The sequence below is a fragment of the Coturnix japonica genome, chromosome 6 (assembly GCF_054131305.1).
Source record: "Coturnix japonica strain WE chromosome 6, WE-NBRP24, whole genome shotgun sequence".
Taxonomy (NCBI): Eukaryota; Metazoa; Chordata; class Aves; order Galliformes; family Phasianidae; genus Coturnix; species Coturnix japonica.
Genome location: NC_140668.1, coordinates 30,492,081 through 30,513,108, shown reverse-complemented (window position 1 = coordinate 30,513,108; position 21,028 = coordinate 30,492,081). Strand labels below are relative to the sequence as shown.

Genomic DNA, 21,028 nt, shown 5'->3' with positions numbered 1-21,028 from the left:
AGAATATTCTGCTTCTTGTCACAGAAGGAGCGATGAACATGTATCAGAAGAGCAAATCAGCTGCCTCTTGCTAAGTACCCTATGATTTTTCTTGACTGCTGCCGTTTGGGCCCTACCAAGTCCAGTGCTTACGGTGCAAATCAGGTATGCTAGCTCCTTTTTTGTTGTTCTGCCTTTTGAAAGGATAAAGTCTTTCTTAGGAAAAACAGGAACTGTAGCAATACAGCGCCATCTCCTCAGAGAAATTTTTATTAATTCATTTGCTTTGCAAGAGGGAGCTAAATCAGTATAATTGTGGATTCTTGGTCCTGCGGGCAGAACAGAATCCCAGAAACATGACATTGTATGCTATTTTCCTCTTATTTTTAAAGACAGACTGCGTAGTACGATATTAGGTGAAGCAAATCCTTATAATTCATATATTTATGCTGGGTATTTTTAATTACTGTTGTTCATAGAGGTGGTGTTATTTTACTAAAAATAATATTAGTGTGTGATAGGCGTCTTTCCGTAAGGCTACGTACAGAAAGCTCATTAAAAGATAGCGTTCTGGGGATGATGCTCTATCTAACCAAAATCAGCAGGACATAGGAACTCCGTCCTGTACGATGAACAACAAAAAAAAGGGCAGTTTACATTCTTTGATACATTTCTGCTCGATTAACCCCCAGTGGGATTTTACCCCTCCAGTCACATTCTTTTGTTCCTCTAATCTTCTTTTGTACTTGTTCACTGACCCCAAGCATGTATTTGACTTGTGACCCTATTTCTGTTAATAAAATACAGGCCATCTGACCAGCATTCACACCAATGAACTACAAGGTGATGATTACCTCATTGTAAGTGCCAGGAGCCAGCAGCACACAGCAGTGTAGGGCTGGTGGTTGGGTGGGCTGAGGATAACCAACCAACGCGGCACCGAGCAGTTCTGCACCGCGACTTCAAAAGCAAGAAAAAAACAGACTCCTTCAAAATAGTCAGTGTTGTCCATGGAAGAACTGTACATCTCCTCACGTATTATTCGGCTGTTGGCTGGTCATACTTAAGGGATTATGGCAAAACGAAAAACAGTCATAGCTATAATAGGGAAATTTTCAGCATCTATATGGGTGGAAGCTTATAAAATCAAGATTACCTTGTTTACGTTTGGGGTTATCAGTAATAATTATATGCCTCATGAAAAAAAAACAACACGTCATCACACATGGGTAATAATTTCAGTACAGTATTTTGAGGGTAAATGAACACTGCAAAGCATGGGTGAACTCTTTCTAAGCAAAATATTATTTGTTTTTAAAGCACCAGCAGAAGCGTTGATTTTTTTCAAGAAGAAAATGCACAGTAATGAACTTATTAATGCTTTCACCAGATCTGTAAACCATGAGGTCTTATGAAAAAGCCCCATTAATTGTGTGTTACATGAAAAAATCATGCCAAAGCCATTTATCAGATATGTAATCTGTGGCTCTGTTTTGTGACAGGAAGCCATTATTTCCACTGAAAAAACAAATCCGTTAAATTTGAACTATTAGATTACAGCAGGGTTAAGGCTGCTTCTGTGCTGTAGAGTCACATCAGGGTCACGGCTCAGTTCTGGAGATGTACTGCAAGAGCTTCATATCTGATTAAGACAAAAAAACTGATAAAAATGTAATGCAGACAAGCAATATGGAATTATCTGATGCAGTTTGGGGGGATAGGGGCAGGGGGTATAACATCATTCAGTTTATTTGCATATGTTTGTTCTTTCTACTGAAATCAATCTCTTTGAAGGAAGCAAGAAAACTTTAGAAAAAGAAAATATTATTAATGCTGGTAAGAGAACACAGAAGAAAATCTTTAGTAAACATTTCTCTTCCACTGTTGATTATCATTCTGTCTAATGTTTATTTTCATAATTTTCTTTGATCCAAGCACTAATAACAATAAAGTTGACTCTGTTTCTTTGAACTAGCACAACTATGCTACGGCCAAATTTGGAGCAAATTTTTAAGTGGCTTTTTGTTTTACTCCCAAGCCACACAGCAGATTTATAAGGTGGATATTTGCAAAGCTCACACCCTCATCTGTTCAGGAATAACTGTGGCTAACAGTAATCTACCTGCTGTGGGCTTCTGACAGGCTTTGTGGGAAAGGCTATGGGCAGTAAATGTCCAGGCATGTACTAAGCAGTGGTCAAAAGAGCACCCTTGGCTCAGGGCTTTGGGTCATGGTGTTGTGCTATGGAGGTTGTTGATGCTCATAGGGACAGCCCACCCTCCCCGCGCTTCCTTCCTAGCCCTGCAGCAGGGCAGTAGGCAGAGCAGGGGCTGCAAAGGAGCAGGCCTGTACTGATTGGAGTCTCTGGGACAGGGAAAGTCTTTGCTGAGCACAGGTCAGATTTCTCCCCAGTCTTCTTCCATCAGAAATTTGGCAAACTCATATGTACTATAGACTTGAAGAGAATTATGTTCCTAATGCGTTATGCAATTGTAAAATTTGTACTGTGCTATATGCCAGCCTTGCTCTGTCACTTACAGAGGAAGCATATGCTGGATCAGCTCCCTGTTTGTTGTTGTTGGTTTTCTTTTTTCTTAGTTTTTGGAGGACAAGATACAGAAGCACAGAACATTCCCATATTCTCTAAGAGTTGCTGTTTTTCTCTTTGTCCCACTGCTTAGCCTAGCTGAACAAGAGTGTCCGAACTAAAGATTGATTACCTCTGTGAACAGGTCCAAGTTTCATTCTTAAATCAGCCAGCATGTGGTTGATGACAGGGACAAAGCCAACCCTCATCCCTCCCTAAGCAAATCATCTTACCCTTTACTGTAGTTTGACCAGATTATAATTTCACCATTAAAATAAATGTCAAAATTTCCCCTGGCTTCAGCTGGAGTTGGGTTTGGCCATCAGCTTCTAAGTGCAGATGGCCTGCTGCACGGCTTGTTTTTAAATCCAGAGGTGTGCGTGTGAGTCCAGAGACTGTAAAAATATAAATGAATACAAATAATGTGAGTTCTGGTATTGCTAAAAGGAATCATTACAACATGGGTGTGTTTCAGGATAGATCAGGACTAGTCCCTGTGATTGCAGGTGGCTGGCACTTGAGCAAGGCTGAAAACTGAAGTTGTGAATTGTACAGAATAATTTGGGCTGAACCTTTTCTCCTTTTTAATCTCTCTCTCTCTCTCTCTCTCTCTTTCTCTCTCTCTCTTTTTAACTTATATTTCTGGTCCTACAGGATGGAGTCCCTACAAGGTACCCAAGAGCTCCTGTGTAAATGTGCAAAAGTGCTTCCCTTAACAGAAAATCATCACAGCTGCACATACATACAAAAAAGGAAAGATTATTCAGTTTCTTTGTTGTTGTTTGTTTGTTTGTTTGTTTTTTCAACTTAGGAAAACAGAAATATCAGAACTGATGTGTACAGTTGGCTTTCACATAAATATACCTAAGAATATGGGACTGGAAAGAGACACACTGCTTCCTAAATCGCTGGCAACTGTACTGTGGCATAGGTACAAAAAGCAGCTGCTCTGTAGGTGTTCCTAGTAACAAAAGTAGGAAACTCAGTAAGTTACAGAATGCCCATTTCTCAGTGGGTGAGAATTCCAAAACGTAGGGTCTTTATGTTCTTACACAGTCAGCATGAAATTACAGTAAGGATTTCATGATTTCATCAGCAGGCTTTGAAAGATAGCTGTGTGAGGAGGGAGGAGAGCAGTATTTGAAGGGAAGTGAGCAAGTCTCTTTTGCGCTGTTCAACCCAATGTTGTTTTTCACTTTACTACCTTTTAAAATTTTAAAAACAAACAAGAAAACAATATAGCAGTGCTCACTTACTGGAAAAAGCTCTCATTATTTCTTTTCACCATAAAACCAGGCATATATAAGCAGAGTCTCTTGGATTCTCTAACCCCTGAGACTGCCTGGCTTGCAGGAAAATTCAGAGCTAAGCACAGAATTGTGTGCAGCTTTCTTCCCTCCTCCTTTTTTGAATTAACATTTCTACATATTTCTGCATAGGGGTAGACAGAGCAGCACCATCTGCCTGAGCCTGCAGAAGCCTGAAACAGCATCAAGAGGTACATTGCTTAAAAGCTAAGGAATTTGTCTATATCATGCTGAAAACTCAACAGGTTACAGCCTAGAATAAGCAAGAATCCACGTAAGAGTAGTGCATGGCATGGCATAATGTGGCACAGCAATGGATCCACTATTGTTTTAGCTATTTAGATAGATCAATTGATGTAGATATTAAATGACAAATTTGAGGTTTTTGTGATTTCATGCCTTATCACTGTTGGTCCAAAAGTGGACTTTTAGTGGGTGTAAACTTTTTGTGGTGCTTGGCAAAGGATGCAGTCAATGTCCTAAGTTACGTACATTGCTGCAGAGCTTTAAACAGTCCTCTTAAGAACAGCTCTCTAGAAGGATTCTTGTACTCTTCCCAGCTAGAGACTGAGATATGGCTTGTGTCTCAAGATCATATTTTATATAGTCCCACAGTAATTCTTCTTCCTTTATCTCCAGTAATTTTCCTTTGCCAGTTCTGGTCTGTTCCCTTCTGCTCAGCAGGGGGTGTTTTTGTTCTTTTTCTTCATTGCTATTAATTTTCCTATAACACAACTATCTACTATATTTGCATAGCATCCACCATCGAGCTACTAAGACAGTTTTCAAGTACATTAAATCCCACATTTTAAAACAGTAATAAAAGGCTTTTGCTAAATAAATATATAAAGCAGCTCACAGATCATGCAATAAGGAAACCAAATACAGAGCTCAAGTTCCCAGAACTTGGGAGGACAAAGGAGCAGTTTACTAAACAGCCTTTTCCCAACACTCAGAGTTCTGATAATCCTTAGAGGAAATAATAAATCTTTCTCTTTTTTTGCTCTTCCCTGCATTTCTTTTGTTGTTTCTGACTTTTAAAAAATGACGAGTGTAGGCACTACTTACAAGGCAGCTTCCTTGATGTTTCTGGTAGTCCAACCAAGGGACAAGACTGTGTGAATAGGAAAGGGAGGTGAACAATTCATCCTGTAAAGGAATTAGAAACAAAAGCGGAAATCCTTTGTAAGAAAAAGAGTGGCTGGGATTATAGCTGCATGCTTTCACTAATGACTTTGCAAACATTTAGTCAGAGAGAACCTGGAAATCAAGTTGCACTTTATTTAATATTCAGATAAGGACCATTCACCTGCTGTTAAGCTACAACATCTACAATCATTCTTTGAATACTGATAATTATATGAAGCAGACTCCCCTAGAGGCTGGTAGTCTAGTCTGGATTCACCTGGAATACAAAGATGAATAATATTGCATATTACATGCTCCCAAGTAGTTGCAATTTATAGAAATGTCCATTTATGCTCTTGGAAAGAAAAAAAAAAAAAAGAAAAAAAAAAAAAGAAGTGTATTTCCCTTGGGTTATGTTATACGATGATAAAAATCTATGTGTGGGACTGCTCGGATTGTAACTCCTAGTGTGCCTGTTGCTGATTAACTAATGAACAAATAAAGCATCATATTTAGCCAGCTATCTCCCTACAAGACTATAAAAGAGAAAATGTTTAAAAAAAGAAAAAGTGTGCCTTGCCATACGGAAAGGTTAAACAGAGACACGTGAAATGAGTTCCAGAAGTGGCACCCGAACGGCTCAGAGTAGATGTGTGCATACGTTTTTAAAAGATGAGGAGCATTAAGAATGTGCTCTGTTAGCCTCCTCCTTCCCTCCTCTTTCTCCCATCAGGTGCCTTGTCCTTGCTCTCCCCTCTCATTTGCTGATGGCTGATAACACCTTATCTCCACCAGGGAAGCAACTGGGAAGTTTGCTCCTTCCTCACTAGGCTGAGGGTATAATTAGAACAACGCACCTGCTCAGTCCTCCAGTGACTCAGTTAGTCTACATCCATGTCAAAATCCATGCTGTGAGGGTAATTTGATCATCTCACTTTTTCATATACTTTATATGAATAAGCCACGAGAACAAGCCTTTGTTGCTTTGGTTCAGTTTAATCTCACAAATTTGTGTCAATTCTTTGTTTCTGGAAGAATTTTATCATTTGATCTCATGGTTACACTTTAGTAGGCTTTAGTACATATTTTATTTCCCTCTCCAGAATATAAAATTCCATCTTGTGTCAAAATATTCTTATTAGTATCTATTTATATTTCAGTGATACTCAGAGGCTGAGAGCGGGATCTTGTTGCACAAGATGATACAGAGACACACAATAAAGGACTGCTGGTCCTAGGAGCCTGGCAAGCTAAGCAAGAGGAGAGGTTAAATATCACCACTGTTTTACAGATAAGAAACCAGAGCTCTGAGAATCTGTGCAACTCATTTCAGTGTCACACAGCAATATTGGCTAGGAAGTTCTGTAGAAGTGTTGAAGTCCAGAATTGGTGCATACTAAAGGTGGATATAAACCCTGTTTTCAATATGAGCTCAAATAAATTACAGGTGTGTATACTGGTGTCATCTGCACACTGGGCATGCCAAGGCTCCCTTGGTCTCCTCTGCGCCTGTTTCTCCCCCAGCTCCATCCTTCAAAGCAGCAGATACTGCTTTTTGATGCTGTCCTCTTAAACTCATAAAAGTTAGTCTAGCACTGCTTCTTCTAGTGCTTAACAAAAATTTACCTCTGGCCCTGAGATGCCACAGCAGTGTCAAATCTCTCTGACTGCAGCAGCTTCCAGGCGCAGCAGAGAGACACTGAAGGTCCTTGAGTTTCTCCTTCTAATCACCCAAGGAGTAATGCAATTGTTTTGTCCTTGAACATAGCCTGGAATCTCCTGCATTAGAATACTTTTCCTCATTTAATGTGCTCTACCCAGCAGGCTCTGTAATCCTGAGGAAGCAGAGGGTATTCACTCTAGACCAAGCAGTGGAAAAGTACATCGATGTTCCCTGAAGACAAAACAAACCAAGTGGAAAGTTCACTGTCTTCCTTTCAAAAATGACTGAAGGTAGGAGGGGAGATTGCCAGGAGTGAGGGTGGGGTGGCAGCTGGCACAGAGCTGCTTGTGGCCCCAAAACCTTCAAGGCCATGGAAAACGTTTCCAACACAGCCTGCTGAATTCTGTTTGCAAAACTGTGTGCTAAACTCTTTACCAATGCTAACTGCACTGCTGTAGTGCTGCCTTCTGACTTAAAACCAGTTCAGGCTAATTGTTAAGGATCAGATAACAGGAAAATATTTCTATTTGACAGTCTACTATTTTTCAATTGTTCCTCTGTTACATATCTAAGTAAACATTTGTTCCACTTATCATTTCTGAGCAAAAGACATGAATCATTTGACTAGTAAAACCACAACGACAGCTGTTGCTTATTAGAAACAGTCATCTTGTTCAAGGGCCTGCTATGAAGGGGTTCTTCAGGAAACTGTTTCTGCTTTTAGTGCTTTACAGTGTAATGAAAGCAGAGTTGCAGAAATTAGGGCATTTTTATTTCACTCGTGATTGGCAAAACACACAGGCACACACAAACAGAGCAGTTGTTACAGCTGAGCTAGAAGCCTGCAAGAAAATGGAAAATACTCATTAAGTGTACTGCTAATGTTATAATAGTTATCTCCTTTGCCTTTATATGGCTTTCTGCAATATAGGTCAAACAAAGTGGGTCCTAGGGGTTCCTTTGTGATTAGGTTATATCATTTTGGATTTGGAATTTGGTATTGGAAACATTCTGTATGCTAGTTATAAATACCATATATATATATATTTTGCCCAGGTCTTAAGAACAAATTAATCCTGGATTTGTAAATACCCCTAGAAGCCAGTCACCAGTGGTGACAACAACACTACTTTCAGATAAAGCTTAAAGGAATCTGTGAAATAAGTGAAACTGAGGCAGGTGAGATATAAAGATTTATCTCTTTCTAGGATTCTGCTACAAATGCCTTATAGAGCATAAGGGCAGAAATCTGTTTGTTCTTGTGACTGCATGGGAAAAAAAAAAAAAAAAAAAGTGCATTAAAAAGGTGCCCTAACACTTAGGCATTTTTGCAGACAAATCACTGGACTGACAGACCCAGTATGATGCCTTTATCATCAGGTTTGAAGAGAGAAGCTAAGGACTAAATGAGCATAGAGGCTGCGCTGATCCCAGCAGAGGAGAGGGGAGGGAGGAGGGACACTCAGAGCAATAGAGAAATACTACCAAGCAGTGTGCTCTGCTGGTAAATAGGAGCATTTGTGGCTTTGTGACTGTTGTTTAAATGCATTCCAAAATGCTAAATTCACTTGCAAATATTAAAGAAGAGTGCAAAAAAAAAAAACCCAACGACTGTGGGATTATGGAAAAAGGAGAGAGGAATGGTGGAGAGAAGCTTGTAACTGAGGAGGCAAAGCTGAGGCTTATTATGAGTTAGAAATCTGCAAAACTGTCACCAGTTCAATAACTGCATTCAGCGAGGCTTCTAAAGATCATATCCTGCCCTTCATTCACCCTCACAGCACTCACTGATGGGAGTCAGCACTTCGCTGCAGCTGGGTATTTAGAAGTCATTTGTTCTGTGTAACATGCCCGTTCTTACTAATCTTAGTCAAGTAAGTAGTCCATCCTCATGTGTCATCCCACGGAAGTCAAATGTGCTATTAGCATAAGTGATGATTACTTATCCGTGTGAGGTCTTGTGGGGTTGGGTCTTTCAGCATTGGAATACTTGACATGGCAGTCTTTCTATTATAATTTAATAAAATGGGGCCCAATTCAGCTCAGAGGTGCCCTAGGGAATCAGCTGGACTTAAATGGTGCTTAGGCCTTTGACTGGACCTCTGCAAAGCCTGAATTTCATTGAGTGAATACTAATTACTCAGAAGGAGGGTTATTAAATTATAGGCTCAGTTCTTTACTGTTGCTCAGAGCATGGTACCTTTCAAGTGCTTGAGCGAGTTAATGTACTGGACACAGAAGAAGGTTCTGGTGAGACTGCTTTCCTGATAAAACAGGGATTGAAGAAACGTTGTTAATAATTAGAGTATTAATAGATGTTGGCAAGCAAATTTCACTCCATAAAAATACTGTACAGTAAAACCAGACAGTATATATTTACACTAAAATGGAAACCTCTTGGAGCTGTGTAGATGAAAAAGGTCTAACAAAAATTACCACAAAGTCAGTGGAAATCTTCCCCTTGATTTTGATGAGCTCTGAATCAAGCCCTCACAGGACCAGCACTTGTGGGGACCTCGACACATCATAGGCTTGGGTGATTGGGTGAGGTAGCGGAGTCAGTGAGCAGCTGGGACATGGAGCAGTTCCCCCAGCCAGCTGCCTCATGTAAGGAGGAATCAATCAGTTCATCTCCTGTGTCACAGGCTAAGCACATGATTTTTAAAGGATTACTTGTATGTCTAACAGCTGATGTTCTCCCTCTTTTTAATTTATTTGTGTCTTTTTGTTCTTCACCTGCTTTCTGAGCAGCTACTAGCCTCAGAGTAGCTCTTGTTCTGTCCGAACCTTCAATCTAAAATCCTGCAGGCTCTCAAAAGCATTTTCATCCTACTTGAATACTATGGGACTTCCTCGTCACCTTTGTGACCATCTCCTTAATTCACAGATCTCCAGATTCCTAAAGTATAATGGACAAAGGAAAATTCTGCATCATCTTTTCCTAACCAACTACCTCCTGCATCTGCTCTTTGCTGCTCACAATCTGCTGTAGTTACAGAGAGTGTGGTTAGTTCTCTCTGTGACCCCAAAATACTTTAAACAAACCAAAAATACATAACAGACATTTGAAAACGTCTTCTCTGATAGGAGAAAAAATATTGCTGTTAAACTCAGAGGGTTTGGCACACTAGGCTATGAGTGATATAATGGACCCGTCATAGCATTTGATCTTTATCTTTGCTTGCTATTCCTATTAAAACGATTTGCTGGCTTTATATCTATTTCACTTTCAGCTTCCCAATCAGGTGTCTGGGAAAAACTGCGTTCATTAGTTGTTACATAAATTGTTTGCCAAATCATGCATATTAAAGGCATATATGCAGATCAGTCCTGTAAAATCACACATATAAAATGTATTTTATACAGTGCATCACTTAGACTTATTGAAAGACTAAAATCTGCATACTAAATAGGAGGTATGCCCTTAGTAAATTAATGGAGAATCTTCATTGTCAATGTTAATCAAACAGCACTTTAAAAAACTCTTCTTTTATCATTGTCTCAACAGTATTTTTCTCCTGTTAGATTTAAAACCAAGCTCAGGCAATTTTAGAGCTCAGATCCCTTCGTGAACCAATGCCCTCATGGGGCAAGACTAAAGAATGAGCCAACTCCAGCTAGCTGTGTTTCATATAAAGTCAATTGGACTTTTTCTTAGTAAAATTAAAAACTTTCCAGAAAAAAACAAAAACAAAAAACAAGAAACAAAACCAAACCCCTTGTTTAATCAGTTTTAAAAAGATTTCAACATCTTTACATGTCAACCTGCATGCTTAAAACAAGGACTTTTTTTATTTACTAGATGTTTGAGGACTTGATTTTTCTTCATTTTCCCATTAGCAAGGCAGTTTAGGCAGTAGAATTCCTGTATTCCTCTCACTGGAGTAGCACAGAAAAAAAAAAAATCATTTGATTCCAGCGGATAGTAGTTGATTTCATTATCGTATTAGAGAAAATAAAGATTACAATTCCGAATTACTTTGCCTGCAGTCCACACACTAACCATATAAATGGCAATATGTGGAAAAGTTGACTACATCATAAAAAATTAACTTCCTGCAAGGATTTTCTTGAATTGGTTTCAAAAGAATCCTCCGTTTGGCATCTTTCCTGTACTGAATTTCTGGAGGGTAACTGCATTATGTGCATGTAAAACATGAGAAAGGAAACGTTCACTGAACTCCCTTCTTTCTGTTACCAAATGTGACTGTAGTACGTTGTTTGCGTTTAAAAGAGTTGCCTCAAAGCTAAATTCTGTGAGTATGCGCCTATATGTGCATGCATTGTAAGATAACTACTAACGGAAAGTGAAACGCTATTCTCTTTCACTTGCTGCTGAGTGACAAAGGTCGCACTTAATGATAATTTGAATATTCTGCCAACAGCTGATGATATTCTGCCCCTGCCAAACTAACTGACTAAATAAATAAATAAATGCCTCCCTCTCCTAGAGCAAATGCCCTGTAAGTCTATAGAAAACAAATTAGGAATGCGTTATTCTCAATGAAAAAAGTCTCCATGAGAGCTATAATTTTATTTTTTTTTAGTGCACGGAATAACATAAATCAAAAGAAGCAATAGTCTACCTTGTGTTTTGACTACTTTGACCCTCTTCAACCTCTGCCAATTTTTATCTCATTTTTGTTTAACTTTGTACATCAGAGTTTAATTTTAAACCTGGTCCTGAAGACAGTGATGTATAGGGTACATCAAGTATAGCTTAAATTACCCTCTCCCCAGTGATTTGAAGTTGAGGGGAGGGTCCTACTCCACAGCAGGGTGGGAAAGAGAAATGGTCAGATGTTGCCCTTTGAACCTGGCCACCCTCAGCTACAGAAACGTTTATGCCAGAACATCATTTATTGATTTTATTATATTTTAGGATCTCTTAAAACTGTTGGTGAAATTTGCCGTATATTAATTTTTGACACATGCATATAAAAACAGAAATACGGGCTGAGCAGAAACTATAAATATAGACAACACTTCCCAATAAACTTACATCCTTTCACTTACAGGTTTCCATTTCAGCCGATCCCTCCGAGCAGCCTGTCTTTGGAAATAAATGTTACCCCTCTGATAAGCTAACCAATTTGAAGATTAAAGCTGCATTTGAGGATTAAAGTTTTTCTTATTTGATTATTGTTGTGTCTTGTAGCAATAGAAGACAAATATTAATAAAATGTTAAAGTCCAATTCTGCTTGCTTTAACCTTTGAGCGTTTTAAACAATGAGCCTGCACAAATTAGGCAGGATTTGGCCCCTATACTCGGCACTGACTGCTCTGTTTTCTCAGTCCACTAAGAGTAAGTCTCCCGTGAAATGTTACATGTACCCGGCCAGCTCACAAACCCACTGCTGCCACAGAAAACTCCCGCTGATGGGTAGCTCTGAAAACTCGCCGTCCAATTATATACCACAGAGCTATGTATGTGTTTTTATCGAGGAGAAGAAAAACCACAAGAAGCGCTCTACAACAGACCACAAAATGGGTTTGGCACCTGTGTCTCCTCGGGGCCAAAGTTTGGGAGCTGTGTTATCGCGGGGCCGGCTGACCCCGGGGAGCGGCGCTGACCTTGTCTTGCATGCAGAAGTCTATCGCTACGGCTCCCCCGAGAGCGCAGCCAGCTGCAAACTGCTGCCATGATTAACCCTTATGTGCTGGAGACGTAACGTCAAGTCATGGTAATAAAGCTTTCACTGCATAACAGATCTCTTGCTTTGTAAATTGTTGCTCTTATCAGCTGCACTCTCGGATGTTATCCCTTTTCTGTGAAGCATGACTGCTGTGTTGCTCACTGGAAAGGCTACTGGATCTATACAGTCTGTGATATTTATTCAATTGCTTTGGAGAGCAGTGCAGAGAATACATTTTGTTTAAACTAGAAGTGCAGTGTGTGAAAACAGACGGAAAAAAAAAAAAAAGAGAAATTCTCATACATTTAAAGCAATATATTAATTAAAATCCAGAATGCCTCCAGCAGATTTGAATCCAGGAACACCAGATTTGCTATAGCAGACAACTGTGTTGTTTCACTGAGTCCAGACTCCCGCTTGTGGAAATAATTTACACCCAGTGTGGGTAAAAATGCAAACCTTGAGCCTGTGACGTACCTGGACAATTACAGAGTTTTGTCATTTGGCTGGAAACAGAGCAATCAGCACTCACACAACAAACATAAGCTCTGTAAGTCTTATTTTGTCATGCATGTCAAATACAAAACCTAACTCTGTGCTTTCTGGTTTGCAGAGAAGTCAGAGGGAGCTGTGAGCATCCATCAGGCTACGATCCCAGCTTGCTGGGCTGAACAGGGCCCAAACCTCCTAAGCGCCATGGAGCCTTCATCTCGGTGTGCTGCCCTCCCCTTGCCAACGCTTTGGCCACATCAGGGCTGTGAAGGAAGAGGTGGTTTCTGTGATCCCCTGGAGCAGCAGGCCAGGCACAGCAGGAGCAGGTCAGTCACACCGGGAGCAGGCGGTCAGTCAGGCTGCAGGCCTGGAGTTGGTAGTTGTGATCCTTGGTTACCCCAAAGTTTTGTTGCCTTTCCTCAAGGAACCAAGGCCTAGGGCTGGCCTTGCTGCATGGGTTTTGCTGTTCCCCACCAACAGAAAAGCACTCTGAGCTGGTGGTGCTCTGCTGATGGGCACCTGGGCCCAGCAGCTTGAAATACCTGGCAGAAAGCTCATGTATGGCCTGATGCAGCCAGGGTTGTGTCAGCCACGCTGCTCTTGGTGGCACAGGGAACATTTTCCCAGGGCCTGCTAGAGGAAAGCACTGGGGCTGGCTGTGCCTTCCCACCTCCCTGTGCTGCCACTGTAACACCAACACATCTGTAGTTAAAAATTACCATCAGAGCCTGCATGGCACCTGTGTGTTTCAGAGGGCTGCAGCTGTGCCCAGGCAGCTCCCATCTGCCCTCCCATCCCTTTTCCCCACCCACAGGGTACTGCCGCTGCCTGCTGTTTGGTGACTCAAAAACAGGAGAAAGCAACAAGTTTGGTGAAATTATCTTGAGGTTATTCTGTTTCCTCTTGAGTTTTGGTTGTGAATGGAACTTCTAGTGTCTTAACTCCCATTAATATTAAGCCTCTACTGTTAATAGGATTTGCATATGGAAAGGAAGAGGATTGACCTTTAAATTCATTAAATAAAGCAAAATTTTAAAATAATTTTAGTTAAAAGCATTAGTGCGGTGAAAAATACAAGAACAAATACATAGACATCAGTATCCGGGCTTTTGGTAATGCTAATGAGCAAATTATTACAGGGGAAGATTTGCATCACTGGAATACACGTTCCAGCCTCCATCCTGATGTATGTGATGTGGGGTTATCTGCATAGGGCTCCTCTTTCAGAACACATTTTCCTCATATAAAATAGCCTCCTCTTAACTCCCATTGGGGACTGCCTTATAAATGAGGAAGCGGTCCTCAAGGGATTGGCTTGGCTAAAAAAGCGTGTTATTTAAAAACAAGAACAAAAACTTATTAGAATACTAAGCAATATAATTAGCTCATTTCTTTTTTCTTTTCTTTTTTTTTTTTTTTAATCTTAAAAAAAATGTATAGCCAAGTATTAATTAAACACGTTCACTGGATGTTTGAATTGTGTAAGAATGAGAAACTCTTGCTGTGCTTTAGAGTGATGAGTGCTTCAGTTTCAGATCCTTGCTCTGATCACTGCAGTCAGGTGCAGCTGCAGTGCAGTGGATAAGGGAGTTCTCATCTTGTCCCAGGCCCCATTCTGCCCCAGAGGGGCAGTCTGAGCCCAGGCAGGGAACGGACGTGTTCCCTTTGCATGGGAAGGGATACGGGTTGCCTGTACCAGAGCTGGCTAAGTGGTCAAAGTAGTGTTGTCCCCACTGCTAAATGCTGATTTACACGTGCTGAAAGGCTTCCGTTGCCCTCACAGCAAGTGATGCAAAGTATAATTGGATTAGTAACACGGCATCGCTTTTCGGGTCTGGTTAGTGAGAACCGCTGCCTGGTGGCCCCAGATCCCAGTGTTGGCTGCTCCTTGGGCCTTGACCCACCTGTGGTGCTGCTTCCTTACACATTTCCCTGCAGAGTGCTCTAAGGTGTGTGGGCAGAGCTTGCTGCAGGCTCAGGAGAATACTGCTCAGTATTTGGCAGTACTTCCTTACGCAGCAGGGTCCATCTGTTTATGCTGGTCCTGCCCTGCCCTGGGCCCACCCCGGTGGGACGAGGTGGAATTGGTCATGTTCCTCTTCTCAGAGCCCCACTGATGTCATTTGTTGGATGCAGCTCTGAGCATCTGAGGTTGGTGAAATTAAATAAGGTGCGAGCATCCTTTGGTCTGTGGCTCTCTGCCTGTAGAACAATTACTCGTGGTAACCTTACCAACAGTGTATTAAGGGGGAAAAAAAAAAACCCTTCGTTGAAGAATTTAGCGTTGGGATGGAGCTCTGCTTGATATTAGAACAATTACGAAGCAGATGCACCCACTCCAAGCAAAGTGACCTTTTCATCAAGTTACAAAACATTAAAGGTTAAAGGATGTTTGAAAGGAAGTTAATACTTTTAAAACAGTAGAGAAAAAAAAAAAATGCCGTTCTTTCAAGACCTGACTGAACCTGTGGGAAACTTCCAGTTGTAATTGAAGTAACTCTTACAATAGGAAGAAGGAAAGTATTTTACACCGCCTGTTTTATTTTAAAATTGGCAGCGCTTTTTTAGAGAAGGAATGGGATTTGATAACAAGAGCTACCCCACAGAAGAAACCCGCTCTGAAGCTGGTTAATTGCAATTTTTAAGTCACGTTTCTTTCTCTCCATTGTGTACCGATGACACGAGAACAAAGAGAGCGAATCAATACCGGTGTCACACTTGCTCAGTTTTCACCTCCCTCCTGACCCGGCCGTGCCAACCGGGACCCGCCGGTGATCGGTGCATCTCGGCCCTGGGTACGGGCGGATCGCGGGGCCGCTGCTGCCCACGTCCCGCCGCGGCACCGGGCACCAGGGACAAAGCGAGGTCTCTTTGGCGGCGGCTGGACGCCTTTTTTCTTTTCTTTAGTATTTTTAAGAGAAACTTGCGTGTCTTAACGTAAACGGTATATGCAAATTAGTAAAATAGCCGCCTAGGGAAGAAGTTTCTACGGAAAGAAAGGAGGGATCTGGCAGGAGAAGCTCCGCTCCGTGCTTTTTCCCGCTGCGGGTTGTATCTGGGCACAACCAAATCTCCCTGCCGTGAGGTCACAGATACTGTCAAGGGCACTGCCGCGCTGGCCGGGCAGCGGCGACCCCCGGGTGATGCAGGGAGCAGACGATGATCCCTTTCCCCCCGCCTCGGTCCCGGCCGCTGCCAGGGGCTGCACGGAGGAGCTTCCCGAGCCGGAGTGGGGCCAACTTCGTGCGTGCGGGCTGCTCTGAGCCCTGTGCGCACAATGGCTGCGGTTGGCACAAGGAGGGGTGGGGGGGGGGGAGTTTCAGGCTCTGTAACTAATTTTCATAAAGGGTTTTCCTGCTGCCCAAGTGAACACATTACGCTACAGTAGCTCTGAATGGTATCGCTCCTTTCCTTCAGAGCAGCGGCTGATTGTTTCTTCAGAGACCCCCAAGTCCTTTTAAGGGGGTAAAAAAGAAGTGATAATTCAGCGGGACGGCACCCCGGCGACAGATCTCAGTGCACCGTCCCCAAAAAGTGCTGCCGTGGGTGCGGAGGCGGCGGGCGGGGCGGCCCGGACCGGGCGGGGCCGAGTGGGGCAGCTCCGACCCCCCCGGCTTCGCGGGCGGCATCAGCCACGGCTCTGCACGGGCCACCCGACTTCAGCTCCGGCCGCAGCGGCTGCGGGTCGCGCTCCGGCCCCGCCGGTGCCCGGGGAAAGGCTGCGGGGAGGGCCGGGCCGCGCTGCGCTGCCCTGCTCCGCTGCGCTGCGCGGTTCTCGCTTTGCCGCTGTTCAGCCCGCGGGGCTCCGAGAGGGGCGGGCTGGAGCTGCGGGTTCGCTCCCGGGGCTGGGGGAGCTGCCCGGGCCCCGCTGTCGCAGTTCTGGCGTTCCGGGGAGCGATGCGTGGCAGAAGTGGGAAAGTCCTCCGGATAATTTGCAGCCAAAACATCTGGTTCGTTATAGCGCAGCTACCGGACTGAGCCAAACAAACTTTGCTGCTGTGTAAATTCACTTACCCAAACAATTTACATTCAAGCAAAGATTTTAGCCCGAAGAAAAACTTTTATTCATTTGTACTCAGGAGGTTTGGGAATTCGTAGGCATTTTAAAATAATTTTGCTCTAATAAAGTTATGTAGATATTACAAAATGCCTTTGTTCTCTCCTCAGATAATTGCCGCCGCTGTAATGGTTATTGACAACGCTTTGTATTACACAAAAGCCGAGGATCGTTGTCGGGAGCGGGCAGCCGTGTTCTTAAACAAACTTGGCAGAGGCGCGTCCGTCCCGGTCGTGCCGATGCGCCCCGCTCCTCCTTTGTTCCGCACCGGGCGAAGCCGCTGCGGCCACCGCGCACCCGGGGGGCACCGGGCGCTCCCTGCAGCCGGCGGTGCCGGCGCTGCGCCCTGCTGCGCTCCGCTCGCCTACAGCGGGCGGCTGAGGGCCCGGGCCCGGCGCTCGGTGCGCCCCGAGGTTCCCGGCGAACCCCCGCCCTGCTCGGGGTTGAGCCAAGTTGGCGAACTTAGCCGGGGATTCCTGCTGGCCGCTGCCGAGCTGTACGTGTGCGGGGTTCCCCGCAGCTCAGCCGCCGCCGCGGTGTTCGGGGAGCTGCTGAGAGGTGGAAGGGGCAGCGACGGAGCTCGGGGCGGGCACGGTGCCGAGCGGGCGGGACGCTGTGGGAGGGTGGTCGTCTGACGGTGGGACTGGGAAATAATCGGTACCTGGCTTTGGAACTGCCGGGAATGGCGAGCTCAGCGCCGAGCTTCGTGTGCGGAGTCTTTGCAGATAGAGCTCGTGCAGTCATCGATTTTGTGCGTTTGTTTTGTAAGCGTTATGTTTGTAAATATGACACTTAATACAATTACGGGTTCCGGCTCTCTGAAATAGACCGTGACCCACGGAGAAGCTAATGCATGTGAAGGACCCCGCATTTCCAGTTGAAATCCGTCCGATCGGAAGTTCAATAGAATTTTCTTCCTTAAAAAAAGAAGGGGAAAGGGGGGGCTGGGGGGGAGGGGGTGGGGGGGGAAGTACAGTTACCAACCAAACAGTTCCGCGGCTCTTTCGGGCTACGAGCGGGGCACGTGTGTGCGTGTTTGCGTGCGTGTGCCGAGCGCGGAGCTGTCTGGATGGGGTCCGGGCGGCTCCTCGGCGGCTGTTCACCAAAGTTTGACTTTTTCCCCACGAGCCCCGCTGCCTCCCCGGGCCCTAAGAGAGCGAAGCGCGCGATAGGAAGCTCGGGGAGGTGAGCGGGGCCGAGGGGAGGGAGGAGGACGGAAAAAAGTTGCCGCAACTCGCAGAGCCCCGAAGTGATGTCCGGCGATTTCCTCGCGATGAGCCGCACGGAGGGGCACAGCGGGGATGCGAGGGCCGAGCGATGCCTCCCCGGAGCTGCGCTCAGCGCTTCGGGGCAATTTCCTAATTTTGGGCTCTAGGAGGGAGGAGGGCAGCGAGAGCTGAACGCAGCACTCGGCTCCCGCTCCCACCGCGCTGTCACCGCTCCGGAACGGAACGGGCGGCAGCGCCGATGGGGACGCGGGCTGACAGCGGGCCCGGCCCAGCGCAAGCACGGACACACGGACACACGGACACACAGACGCGGCCGGGACGGAGCCGGGCGCTGCGCTGACAGCTCGCCGCGCTGTTCGCCACAAACGTTTCGTTTCTCCCGGCAGTACCGGGCTCCCGGGGACTACAGGCGCCGCCGGTTTATTTTTCGCCCTACGCTCCGCGTTAAAACCACCGTCCCGTGACCGCCGCCGCCCCGCACACCGAACGCACAGCCCGGGGGGCGCGGGGACGCCGCATCCGCACCGTGCGGTGCTCGGAGCCAGCGCGATCGCGGAGCAACGGGGGCGAGCGTAGGCGCTTTTGATCTTACCGTAACACTGAGATCAGCTTTTTTTTTTTTTTTTTTTTTTTTTTTTAATTCCTCCCCGTGAACTTTAGAAAAAAAAAAATCTATTTGCTACTGGGTTTTTTGTTTTGTTTTGCTTTGTTTTTTCCCCTCCCGCTACCAATACACGGGGGCTGCGGGAGGCGGCGGGGCCCGCCGTACCCCCACCCCATCCCGGCACCATCCCAGCCCCGCGCCGCCCGCCCGGCCCGGCCCTCCCGGCGCAGCGCAGCCCCGCCGCCGCCCAGGAGCGCCCAATCGAGCCCGCAACGCATCGATCCGCCGCCGCTCGCCTATCGGAGCACGGTGGCGGCGTGCCAGTGAACTTGGACCAAAAAAAAAAAAAAAAAAAGAGAGAAAAAAAAAAAAGAAAAAAAAAACCAAACAACAAAATGCTCCGAAAAGAGAGGGAAAAGAAGGCGGCCTGCGTGCGGGCGCCCCGCAGAGCGGTGCGAGGGCGCTGCCCGCTGCCGCCCCGCGGCTAAAGGCGCTGCCGTTGACGGCCGCAGCTCCCCGTGCCCCCACCCCCCCCCGCCCCGCCCGCCCGCAGGCGCCAGCCAGGTGGGAGCCGCGGCCCCGGAGCGGGGCCGGGCCGAGGTGCGGGGCCGCCTCCGTCACCTGGCGGGGTCGGGGCGGGGGGGCCGGGCCGAGGGAAACGCGGCGGGCGTGTGCCGGGCGGGGGGGCGGCGCCGAGCGGAGCGGCGGCGAAGTTGGGCGGCGGCGAAGTTGGGCGGCGGAGGGGGGGTCCGCGCCGCGCCGGGAGTTGCGGGTGCGCGGCGCCGCGTCCCTCGGGCGGGATGTTTGAGTGACGCTGCGATCGTCTCGTTTCCCTTCAAGCTTTGCCTGTTGCCGCCGCCGCTCTTCCAGCGCCGAACCCGGAGCCGCGGAGCGCCGAGCGCCGGCTGCAGCTCTCCGAGTACCGCCCGGCGCTGCCGGCCCCATGCCGTGAGCGGCCCCGCGCCGGGGCAGGCGGAGGGCGCGGGGCGGGGTGCGGCGCCGCGGGCTCTCCCCGGCCCTCCCGCCCGCGCACCTCTTCGGGGGGCTTCCCCTCCTCCTTCCTCCGGGGCGATTTGTCAAACTTCCCCCCTCTTCTGCCAGCAGCAGCAGCAGCAGCAGCAGCAGCAGCAGGGCTGTCCTCTCCTCTGTGCCGCCTCCTCCTCCTCCGCCGCCGCCTCCTCCTCCTCCTCCTCTTCGGCATCGTGCATGCACAGCAACAAAAAATATATCCCCGACCCAGCCCTCGAGCCGAGACTGGAGCAGCGCAGCGGATCTCTGGGGCTAAAGCAACTCTTCCCACCCCCGCGCCGAGGCAGCCCCCCCCGCCGCCCGCAGCATGCCGAGGAGGAAGCAGCAGGCGCCCCGGCGCGCAGCAGGTACGGAACGGTGCGGTGCGGTGCGGTACGAAGCCGCCGTCTCCGCTCTCCGCTCCCCTCCGGCCCCGCCGCGGCCCCGCTCGCACGCTGCACGCCCGGCTTTGCGGAGGAACTCTCGGTCTGACGGCGCGGCGGCGGTGAATGAGGGGGGGGGAGGGAGGTATTTTTTTTTCCTTTTTTTTATTTTTATTTTTTTTTTTTTGCCTTGGGGCGCGTGGAAGCACCGTCCCTACTTTGGTACCCACTTCGCTGCGTCCCCAACTCTGCCCGCCGGGTGCCGGCAGCCCGCGGTGCGGGCAGGGCTGTGCACGCGTAGGGATGTCTGGCTGCCGGCGCTGGGGGAAGGAGCCCAGTGCTGTCCGCTTCCAGCCCGTACTTTGGCACCTACTTTGCTTCTATTCTTCTCCATCCCTTTCTCTCTCAGACAAATGATTTGCGAAAGGCAGCCAAAACATTTGATTTTATTTTTCTGTGAAAGAAGATGATAGGATGTGTGTAACTGTACGGCTTGCGTGAATGAAGCAGTAGAGACGAGGTGGTTTGGGATCCCTGCGGTGTGAGTTGGAGCTCGGCTCCCTGAGTGGGGTCCTCTGCCCAACTTTTACGCACTGCTCGTGTTTCTGGTGCTGCTCTGCAGCTGCCGGCCGGACAGCCACAGCTATGGGCCAGCCGCGTCCTTGGGCGCTCCTCTGCTCGTCTCATCGATTCCTTCTCTATGAACCCAGATGAGAGGCTGCAAAGGAAACCAAAGGGGAAAAAAAAGGTGGGGGGTGGGGGGAGATCTGTGCATTGTCAAATGTCTGGCGAGTGTTTCTGATAGTGCTTTTACAACTTCCTCCATTTCTTGGTTGTTGGGTTTTTTTTGTTGTTGTTGGTTTGTTGGGTATTTTTTATTTTTTTAAAATACTTTTTAGGGCTTTGTCCTGATGAGGCTTTTTGTTAGTTTGTTTTGTTTTCCTTCTGCCAGAA

General features: G+C 46.6%; 2 protein-coding genes across 12 annotated transcripts in view; one reads left to right on the top strand and one right to left on the bottom strand.

The window, feature by feature from the left end:
* Positions 1–21,028, top strand: part of TSHZ3 (teashirt zinc finger homeobox 3) — a 214,436-nt gene that overhangs the window by 132,982 nt on the left and 60,426 nt on the right. For 2 of the 11 annotated variants that reach the window (XM_085551086.1, XM_085551083.1), the window contains 2 exons: positions 6,826–6,954; positions 12,915–13,119. Coding sequence is in view for 1 of the 11 variants with exons in the window: in XM_015874083.3 (XP_015729569.2) it covers positions 20,020–20,059 (40 nt within the window). In the remaining 10 variants the exon portion in view is untranslated. Of the gene's footprint in view, positions 1–24; positions 145–3,220; positions 3,351–3,432; positions 4,065–6,822; positions 6,955–11,960; positions 12,350–12,914; positions 13,120–19,919; positions 20,060–20,243 lie in introns of those variants that run through there. The other 9 variants (XM_085551087.1, XM_085551084.1, XM_085551082.1 and 6 more) reach the window with 8 other exon arrangements.
* Positions 16,834–20,175, bottom strand: LOC146760559 (uncharacterized). The gene is made up of 2 exons (XM_085551089.1): positions 18,672–20,175; positions 16,834–17,794 (listed from the first exon to the last, which is right to left on the bottom strand). The coding sequence occupies exon 1, from the start codon at positions 19,882–19,884 to the stop codon at positions 19,519–19,521; it is 366 nt and encodes a 121-aa protein (XP_085407215.1). The 5' UTR covers positions 19,885–20,175; the 3' UTR covers positions 16,834–17,794; positions 18,672–19,518.